The sequence below is a fragment of the Nesoenas mayeri genome, assembly GCF_963082525.1.
Source record: "Nesoenas mayeri genome assembly, chromosome: 6".
Lineage (NCBI taxonomy): Eukaryota > Metazoa > Chordata > Aves > Columbiformes > Columbidae > Nesoenas > Nesoenas mayeri.
Window position 1 is genome coordinate 9,249,581 of NC_137545.1, and position 10,407 is coordinate 9,259,987.

The following is a 10,407-nucleotide window of genomic DNA, read 5'->3' on the forward strand; positions in this document are numbered from 1 at the left end:
GCCTTTACGCTTTGCTGATGCTTCTGATATCCTGGTTGGACAGTATTTTTCCTATTAAACTGAATAGCAAGAAACATATTTTTTCTGCCTTTTTTTTTTTTTAAGTTTAGAGCATCTTGAACATGTTGAAGGAAAAAGAGAGAAGTGGCTGCAAGGGGCACAGGTGCCGGGGATGAGGATGGGGACGTTTAGGGTAGGAAGGCTCAACTTTGCATCTCTTTTGAAACATCCTCTTACACTAATCGAAGCGCAAAGCTGCGCCTGCTTCTCTTGAAACTACCGGAGTGAGTTGTCTGTAATTACACGGAGCAGAACAGGAAAACTTCTCGTGGCCAGAGGAGCGAGCAGCAGTGACCTGCTGGCATTTGCGAAGGCCAGGTGGCATTTTACCAGTTCCCAAGGCTCTGTTTTTTCTAATCAGAAAGCTCCTCTGATTTATTTTTTTTGCAGCTGAGTGGGAACAATTATTCTTTTAAGAAGAAAACCTTTCCTTGCCTATCTCTCCCCAAAACCTAGGGAAAAGAAAGAGAGCATGGCTGCGGCAACCCAGCCCAAGCAGAGCTCACCCCTTCGTGCTCACTCAATGTTTGCAGGGCTCGCCATTCCCTAGGAAAGGCATAAGCTGATCCCACGTTCGGATAACTACTTCTTAATGCTTTTGGGGTTTTTTTTGCCATTGAGACTGCACAGACTGCTCCCCTGATATACATAAAAACTACTCTGGCCGTGACAGACCCACGCAGAAGTCCATGACGCACCACCCAGCTCAGTTTGCCCGTTTTAGAGGGTTTCTTGAGAATCTTGTTGTATGTAGATATATAGATATAATTTTTTTAATGCTGGCAGATGTAAATTTTGTTGCCATAAACGATAGAATTTGACACCGCACCACACCAGGCCATTTGTCAACAACATTTTCAACAGTTCAACCACACGCACGTGTGCGTGCAGACACAGGCGCAGAATAGAGAGGCAAGAGGGGAAAGTCCGAGGGCTCAGGGGAAAGACCACCTTCCTACGTAGGACACGCAAACACCGAGGAAAAAGCCACCTTTAACCATAGAGCGGTGGCAAAGACGCCGAATACCGATTCGTTCCTAAACAAACTGAAAACACATCGAGGTTTGGCTCTATATATGGTTTTTCACACGATCCGGAATGTCGCTCTCATTTTCTTTTAAGGGACATTTTATTTTAGGGACAATCTGGGCATCCACAAATAATATCCGCCTCATTGGAGAAATTCTAATAATAATTCGAACAGTGATTTTTAAATATGGTTTTTTTAAAAAAAAATAGAAGCAGGTTTTGCTGCTAAAGTGCTGTGTGATAGCAAGGAATGGTTGTATATTAGATAACAGTTTTTAAAACATCATTGGCTAATGGCAGCACATCATTTGGGAGACAACAGAATAAATGCATTGTTCCATCCCAGCACTTTACTATTCAGCCAATCTAAACCGCTGAAGAAATATGTGTTTGAGACATTCTACATCTGTTTTTGACAAGAAGCCTGGCTTTTTGCGTGTGTATTAGTTTAATCTATTTGCTGCAGCTTTTTTAGTCAGATTATCATGGGAAAAAGACACTATTTTATAAACTGAGGGTTTATCCTTTTAAAAAGTGACTCGACTTGGGCTTTTTGCGTTGAAATTAGGGCACAGCATGCAAAAAATAGTAACGCCAGCAATAGCCATAAAACCCACCACAGCAGCACTACCTATTTAAACAAAACTAAAACAACAGGCAGCTTATGCAATGGATGGAGTAACCAATTTTTGAACAGCTTAACATTTTTGGAGCTCCCTAGAAGAGTGCGCGGAAACCCTAATTGCAGCACCAAAATGCAAACCATTTCAAGACACAAGTAAAACATTTACTTGAAGTGGTTTCTAAAATGGTTTTTACTCAGCATTTTACAGCACTAATAAGTCGTGGTTGAACACTTTTTGTTCAAAAAAAGCCAAAATACTGTAGTTGCATGAAGCTTTTTTTAAAATGAGACATTTATTGCTATTAAAGCAAAGATAGATTTGTCTTTAAAAAAGCTTGGCCAATAGGCTGGGATAAACTTTCTTTTCCTCTTTAAGGAGCCGATTTGCTGCATGATGAAATTTCATTTTGCATCACGCACGGTGTTACAAGGGGGTGGGGGAGAAATTCCCGTTTGAGTGTTTGCTGGGTGAAATGGGTTCACGAGCTCTGCTTTATGTACCGAGCCCCAGAGAGCGACTGGCCCTTTGCAAACTCTGGCTGACACAACACAGAGCTGCTCTGCTTAATTAGCTGGAGATGAGGGTGTTACTAAGGGCTTTTTTTTCCCCTTTCTTACTGTTTATTCCTCCCTCCCCGAATATTATGAAAGGCAACATGAGAGGAAGTAGATTTCTGCTAATGGAAAACGATAAGGGAAGGATTTAGTGCTGAGAATAAATAAGAAACTAAATCCCAGTCTACAAAAGTCTAACACCAGCCTTTGCTTTACCAGCATTTTGAGGAAAGGAAACAGAACGAATACAAAAAACTGGCAAAGTTTCTTCTATCTTTGTTTTTTATTGTGTGAGGAGGAAGGGGCACAGCCCGGGGTTGCAGCCGACATCTGCTGCTTGTTTCTTTTAAGACAAACGCAACCTGGGGCAAACTCATGGCTGAACCCCGCTTGGGTCCCACGGACCCGCTGGTACCCCTGGCCAGGAGAGGCTGCAGCCGCCCTGGGACCACTGGTTCAGCACTGGGTTTTTGGGCATAGCCGCCCATGAAGTGGAGTGGCAGCTGTTTCAGATCCCCTTGTCAGTCTGTTTTACAGATTGCCTTTTCCTCCCTTAAAACCCTTCCCTGAAGCGGCGCTTTCTGGCAAATCTCATGCAATGATGGTTTCCCCTGCTGCCTTGTCCCTCATCAGCCAAATCTTAATACTGGTCATCTTTCAGCTCCCCCATCTATGCAAAGCAGAAACATACTGATTTTATTTTTTTAAGTAGGATATATCTGATTTTTGCCTTCCTGGAGGTTTTTTTTTTAATCTTAAGTTTCTTCAGGCCCTGGGGAGTGGGAGAGACAGCAGGACACATCCGCACTGCCCATCTCACCTCCAGGTCACTGGCCCCAAACCCCTTGCCCGGCAGCATCTCCACACCCCACCAAGCTATGCCGCATCTCCCCAGCCCTGCGGCAAAGCCGGGCTGGTGCAGGGAACTGCAGGCACCCCATCCCGTAGCCAGGCAGACACAGAGCATCATCCAGGAGAAGAGAAATTGGTACCTACCAGCTGGGCTCGCCTGGCCCGGGCGGTGGCTAGTGGGAGGCTGACATGGACCACGCTCCCTCCATCCTCCATACGGAGAAGGCATAACTCAGCCTCTCGTGAGCCACGTAACTGCAGCTCGTCATCTTACTGTCCATCTCGTCGCTCTGTAGCACCTGGTAGAGGAAGTCTATATACCGCGCCGCCAGCTTGAGGGTCTGGATTTTACTGAGTTTGTCAGAGGGCAAAGTGGGGATGATTTTCCTCAAGGCGGCAAAAGCTTCATTGAGCGACTGAGTCCTCTGCCTCTCTCTGACGTTGGCCAGGATCCTTTGGCTCTGTAGTTCTTCATAAGATTGGGAGCTGGGACTGGACTTTTTCCCCCTCTTTCCTGGGTTGGGGCTGCCATCTTCGCTGGACTTCTTACTGTATCTTCTCTTCCTGCCAAATCTCTTTGGCTGCCGTTCCAGCTCCTCTTCACTGGTCCCCAAGCTATCCACAGGGGAAACAGGAGAACTGGAGCTTTCTTCCATGCTTTCTGCGAGAAGGGGAGGGGAAGAGACTTTCCCCCCCTCCTTATGTTATGTGAGTGTGTGTGTGTCTTAAATGTGCTTTAAATTCCTGAGACAGATCCTTTGGAAAAACAGGAGGGCTTTTTTTTTTTTTTTTTTTTGCCTTTTTTTTTCTTTTTTTTTTTTTTTTTTTTTTGCTGACCAAACGTTTTCCAGGTTGCTTGAAGGGCTCTTATTTCAAGGATCGGGGTTGTGCAAAAAATTGAGGTCTTGGAGAGAGGAAGTTATTCTAACTTTTTGGAAACTTTAGCTGAGCTCAGTTGCTAAATAGTTGTCAGAAGTGAGGGAGGTGCGGGGCTCCCTTCTGATTGGCCGGCCAGGTCAGTGGGAGGAAAGCTTTTCCCCTGCTAAACTTTCACAGTTTTATGTTACACTTAACTAAAATCTTGGGAATGCACCTCGAATAAAAGATAGCTGGTGACCACCCCCGCCACCCCAACCCCCATCCCTCTAGATGTTGAATTTGCAGCACCCCTCTGGGGTGACCCCCCCCTATCCCCACCAGGGTTTTTTGGGGTGCTGAGCTGCTTGCTGAGCCCTTGCAGGCTGCTTCCCAGCCCATGCTGCTGAGGGGACAACTCCCAGCTGCATGGCCAGGCTGCAGCGGTACGTTGCCTGAATTGGGGTGCGGGGCATGTGAGCCCTTGCACGGCCAAGACTGTGCCCCATTTTTCCAAAGCGGTGCCCGTTTTGCAACCCTTGGTGCTGGCGTTCTTACCAACGCCCTGCTGCTCCTTGCGGCACCCTGCTCCCCAAACCCCAGCCCTGTGGAGATGGGATGGGAACATGCCTCCCAGTCCCATGGGGTGACCTCGGGGTGGCAGGAGTTCCCTGGGGCACACTGAGCTGTGGGGAGGATGGAGGTTTGGGAGCAGCTGAGGGGCGAAGCCTCTTCAAGCCCCCTACTTGTGGGGGGCATGGAAAAACCCCCTGGACTAACCCTGTGGAGCTCAAAATACGGGTCATCCAGAAAGCAGCTAATAGTATATACAAAACCCCATGGAGAGTGCCCTGGAGAGATGGTGCTGGCCCCCACCCCATCTGCTTGCCCTTTTTCTCCCTGCTTTTTTCCTGCCCTGTTAAATACTAAATAACACTTTGGGGGGAAGCAAGAGCTGCGGGTAGGTAGGAGAACGTATTTTCCTTCGGTCTGTCCCTCTGTTGTAATCATGGTATCCCAGGGCATAAAAATCACAGTAGCAGCTCGAGGGTTTCTGATGTATCAAACAGGAGACCATGGATCTATTTTTCCTCTCCATCACAACAGGGAAAATGTGGGAAAACTCTGCTTGCTTCCGTGGAGCTGAGGCAGAGCAAAATCAGATTTGGACCTCTGATTTCAGTTACAGCCCAAATTGCAGGAACAGACGCATTCCTGAGCAGCAAAGATCATGTTTTCGATACATAGCAGGAAAAGAAAATAATAATAAGAAAAATAAATAAGACAAAAGAAACTCGTAAAATGTAAATGTTGTATCAGAAGAATTAGTTTGGAGTATATTTCTTTGCAAAGTTTTCCAGTAGGTATCAACACTCATTAATGGAAAAAATAATGTCTGGTTTCATTGGAAAGTGTTCCTCTGTAGGAGAAGGAATTTTGGCTTGCCTGGGGCTGACTCCACTACTGGTAGGTAATGTTTATAGTGGAAAGACTTCCCCGGGCAGCCCCTGGGGAGAGCCTGTGTTTGCTTTCAAAAGGAAAGGTTTTCAGGTGCAGCACAGAAGTCGGAAAGCGAGGCAGTTCTGCAAATAGATTTTTAATCCAATTTAAGACCCCGGCGAGTCGGACGGGCCGGGTGCCTCTGCTGCTTGTGCCCCAAAGCCAGGTTTTCAGGAGGGCTTGGGGCTAGCAGCTGGGGCCAAGGGTGGGCAATTGCTTTGCATCAGTGACCAGGAGGTCCCCAAATACAGGGGACTGAGATGGTGTCTGCCAGTCCTGCAGACCCAAAAGCAGATACCATCCTCTGCTGAGTTAGGGCAATCAACATTTATACTGGAGAAACCTGAGTAATAGGCTCCTTGCCTATCCCATAAGTGAAATAAAGTGCTGTCAGTAGTGGTGCTGATGTGAAACTGTGCCCCAGAGGGCAAAACACCCCTTGTAAGGGGTGCTTGGTGTATACTTGAGTTATTTAAAAGTCTCCTCTCCTTCGTGTGTGGGATCATTTCCAAGTATTAAGAGAAGCTATTGCTGACGGGCACCTCTGCAAAGATCACTGTTTTCCCAGCAAACAGGTTCCCTGCTAACGGCACCGGCTTTTCTGTGCTCATACGTCATTCACGGTGGTAAAGAGCCGTGGATTTGCCGGGATGCTCGGAGCATGGGAAGGCTGCAGGGCTGAGCACCTGGAGCACGCTGCCCAAAGGTGTTGTGGGTGCCTGCAAACGGCTGCTCGAGATGGGAGCAGGGCTGCGTTTTGGGCTGTATTTGAGAGCACCAGGAGCAAGGGGAGCAGACCTGAACTTGTGAGAGCGAGCGGAGCTGCTCGTTGCTGCTTCTCTTTTCCTGCAGCCCTGTCAATATGCATGCCAATATTTATTCTGCACCTTTGTTTTGCCCTGCTGTGACCACCAAAAGCAGGACTTATTTTCCTGGGGAGTAAGGTGTTTTAATGGGATGGGGCTTGGTCTTTCCACAGGTGGGGGGCAGACTGCATGGTTGTATCTCAAATTGGCCAGTTCTCAGCTGGCACAGGCTTTTTGCCTTTGTGATAACCACCAAGCCTATCCCATACAAGCACAGCAGGAGATGTACAGCTCCTGGGCATCATGCTGGAGCTGTGCTGGTGAAAGGATGCGGCCACGTGGCACAGTCCCGGTCCAGCCGAGCGGCTGCTGCTCCTGTCGCTCTCGGCCGAGCGGGCTTTTTCTGTTAGAGAAACTGTGAATTACAGTTACACAGGGCTGCATGGTGCAGAGCAGGAGCTGTGCTCCCACATCAGAGCAGCCCCTCACTCCTCTGCATGCCATGGCTCTATTAAATAAATAAACCAACAGCCCCCTGCCTCACTTTTCCAAGGTGCCCGAAGGAGTGTTTGCATGACAAAGTGAGGCAGGATTTCTCCCTTACGGGGCTGTTCCTGTGCGTAACCTCTAAACGTACAAAACTTTTTACCACCAGGCAGGCTTCATTAGGGGGATTTTGATGGTAAAACACGGCTGTGTCATAATTATGAAGTCTATAAGCCCAGCTCCAAGGAGCGTCGCTCCAGAGCTGCTGTGTGTGTGCGAACTCTTTACGGCTACCGAGTCCCTTAGCAGTGCTTAGTGCCAGAGCTGAGTACAGCGTTGACAATGCTGCAAATATCTTCTCTTGCAGCAGACCAAAGGCAGGGTCTACGTGTGCACAGACCCCGGTGAAATGTGATCTGGCTCTCCTGGAGGAAGAGGGAGTTTGAGAGGTTTGTGGGGGAGCCATGAGGTACGAAGGTACTGCTGGCCGAGGAGGCTGGGGATGCATCATCCTTCTTGCTACCACAGCAGGGTTGGAAATAAATAGGATATGAAATAAAAACCGCGACAAAAAAAAAATAGTTCTGGCGAAATTTTAATGCCCTATTTAAATGTGACATCTACTATGATGCTGCCACTGTTCCACTGCCATTACCAGGCTCCTCAAATTTGTAAATTAGAGGGACTCAATGAATGCAGACTGGACTTTGGGGACAGTACTTATTCTCTGCAGGAAGCCTATGGTCCAGCTGACCCCCTGGCAGGGCTTGGCCAGCAAACTGCCTGTACTGCAAAGGAGAGCATTTGGATTTTCACCCTTTGCTACCCTTCCCTCTGCCTGCAGTAGAAGTGGGGAAAAGCTGGGTGCCCTGGCAGTATAGGCGATAGCGTTTCAACATGCTCAGACCACTCTTCCAGCTCCTCTCTGTTGGGGGAGCTGCTAGGGATGTAAATTTTTGGAGCAAACTTGAGATAAGATGCTGCCGTGTTTAATTGCCTTCCTCCTCCTTGCTACGTACTGCTACAAAGAACAGCATCATCTCTCCTTTAAGAAATTAACCTGCTACAAATTGCATCCAGCATCGAATGGCCTCTACTGTAGCTAGCTCTAGTTAAGCTGTATATTTCTTTTTGCTTCCCATTGGTGCAACTTAAGGGATAACTCTTTAATACTTCTGTGCAGCAGCCACTTAATGTTATCTGATACAATTCTGTGATTCTTGTGTGCGCATCTTCCACATGCTGTCTCTGCGAAGTCATGTTTTGTCTTGGACTTCTGCTTTGTGGGCTTTGTTTCGCTATTCCTTGTGTTGCACCGCAGCAACGGCCAGACGTGGTGGGCGGATGTTTCCCAAAGCATTGGCCCTGCAGTGACAAGTTCATAATCAAAAGCAAAGGAGCGGTGAGCGAGCAGGGCAGATAAGAGGCGGGAGGTAAGGCGAGCGAGGCTTTAGGGATAAGACAGTTGGAGCAGAGCACGGTTTCAAAGTAATTGGATATGCTAACATCGGAGTTTTGTGCAGGAATGTACATCTGTTTCTGAACTGTTACCAGCTGATGTGCCCGCTCGTCCTTTCTGCTTCCTCAGTTATAAACCCTCAGAGCAGCGGACAGGAGCAAAGGAAAGGCTGACCCAGGGGACAGTGAGTCCTACTGCTTGTAAATGCAGTCAAGGTGAAGGTGTGATTTTGATTTGCAAAGGCGTTGCTGTGGTGGCTGGATGTGCCTGTCCCATGGGGACAGCTTCTCCCTGTGCGTGTTTTGATGGCTCTATCTGGCTTCCTCAGCTTTGTGTTTGAGGAGGTGGGAAATACGGACACATTTAGGGAAGTCTTTAGAGGAGAATGACAGAGAGAAGGAAAGGGCTTAGATATTTTCCCAGTGGACATCTCTTTCTCCTGGGAAAGCCACACAGGCCCTTTATCCACCTCCTTTAAGAACCTGTCAGCTCATCCAAGCTTTGACCCAGCAAGGTGTGAATTGCAAGGGCCATTTTTCCAGAGTTTGCTTTATTTGCTGCATATAACATCAGGATGAGCTATCTGCAGTGTAATCGTGATAAATGTAAATCATAATTAGTTTTCAAAAACTACTATGGTGAGTCAGATTATGAAAATGCACTGTAATTTGCAGTTTCTCTAACGGAGTCCTAGATTCTGTGATGCCTTGGAGAAGAGAGGTGCACCTGAGTCCCACCAACTTCTGTGAGACATAGGCAAGTGTTTAGAGCTAAATATGGGCTTGAATTTCTGATCCAAACCCCTTCCAAAATGAGAGATTGTCAGTGGCTGCGACAGGTTTTGGATTGGGATCTCAAGCATGAAGCTGTTGGAGGACCAGTTCACATCTCCTGGTCATCCAAGCTCTATTGTCATGGGACAAAGATAACGTGGACCAGGCACAGTTCTGCCTCAAATGCTGGGTGCAATGTTTCAGGTATGATTATTGATTGCTGTCAAGATTAGAAGTCAACAGAATTTCTCATGTCAGTAGCATTGGGAAGACAGTGTGTCCTGCCGTAGGAATAAACCAAAAGGCAGTGGCATTGCAATTGTGGATTCTATTTTTAATGGTACTACAAAGCTAAAAGAACTGGCATTTGGGGGAGTAAAAAGTAGTAGCTATCATGATTCCAAAAATAACATTTCTATTTTAGATCATTTACCCAAGGCCACCACTAATTGCAGATTGGAGAGGAATGTCTCCCTGTGAATCCACAGGGAAGACAGATTTTTTTGCCTCTTTTTGGAAGGCGCAATATTAATTGTGGCTGCAGCAGTAGTAAATGTAGCTTAAAACCTGGGGTGGGAAAAATGAAAATATTGTTTCGTGTGCTGGAAAATCAAAGTACGTGAAGTATTTTGTTCTCCTTGCCTTTTCCTCCTCCATCGCCAGCCACATCAAGCTGGGGAGGAAGGACTTCCCACCAACATCAAGGAGAATCCAAAACCAGCCTGGCTGTTCCAACAGCATTTGGGCACTGCTGGGAAGGGTCAGGCTTCTGTTCATTTTTAAGTTTGCAATATGCACTTCAAGGCAGGTATATTCAAAATAACATCGAGTTTGGCTTCCAGTTTGGAGCATTGCTTGACAGCCTCTCTATCTTTAGAAGATGAAGAACTGCTTCCTGTGAGGAGCCAGGACTTGGTCCTGCAATGAAACCTTGGTTCACTTCAGCAGTGGAAGTGCAGATTGTGGTCTGGGCAGGATTTGGCCAGCCTGACGCTAGTGTAGGGAGACAGAACTCATCTACCTGTGCAGGCCATGGAGAGAGGACTGTTCTTTCTGGGTCTCTGTGGTGGGATTCTCTCCCTGTGGATTACAAAATATATTTGAAGTAGTTGACTGCCTCTGGCCAGTGCTTTGGTGGTGTGTTTAATCTGCAGATCCCCAGAAACAATGCAAGGAAGGCACTGATCCACAAATATGTCTTAGAGCTTGTAACTCTTAGCTGCCTTCTGAAGGGATCAACGGGATCCCACCATGAAATCTGTTCCTGTTGGGCACAGGTTGCCTTTGCAAACACCCTGCCCCTTTGTCCACCTCCTCGTTTGGATCCAGCCACTGACTCTAGTGCTGTCTTCTTAAGGACAGTGGTTTGTGATGCAAATACTTTTTTTTTCTATATATCTTGAAGCC

At 47.2% G+C, this 10,407-nt stretch overlaps 1 protein-coding gene across 1 annotated transcript; it reads right to left on the reverse strand.

The window, feature by feature from the left end:
- Positions 1-3,294: 3,294 nt before the first annotated feature.
- On the reverse strand, positions 3,295-3,777 carry TWIST2 (twist family bHLH transcription factor 2; the record flags this gene model as incomplete). The annotated part of the gene is made up of 1 exon (XM_080346332.1): positions 3,295-3,777. One exon carries the CDS (start codon positions 3,775-3,777, stop codon positions 3,295-3,297), a length of 483 nt encoding a protein of 160 aa, XP_080202458.1.
- Between the last annotated feature and the right edge of the window lie 6,630 nt (positions 3,778-10,407).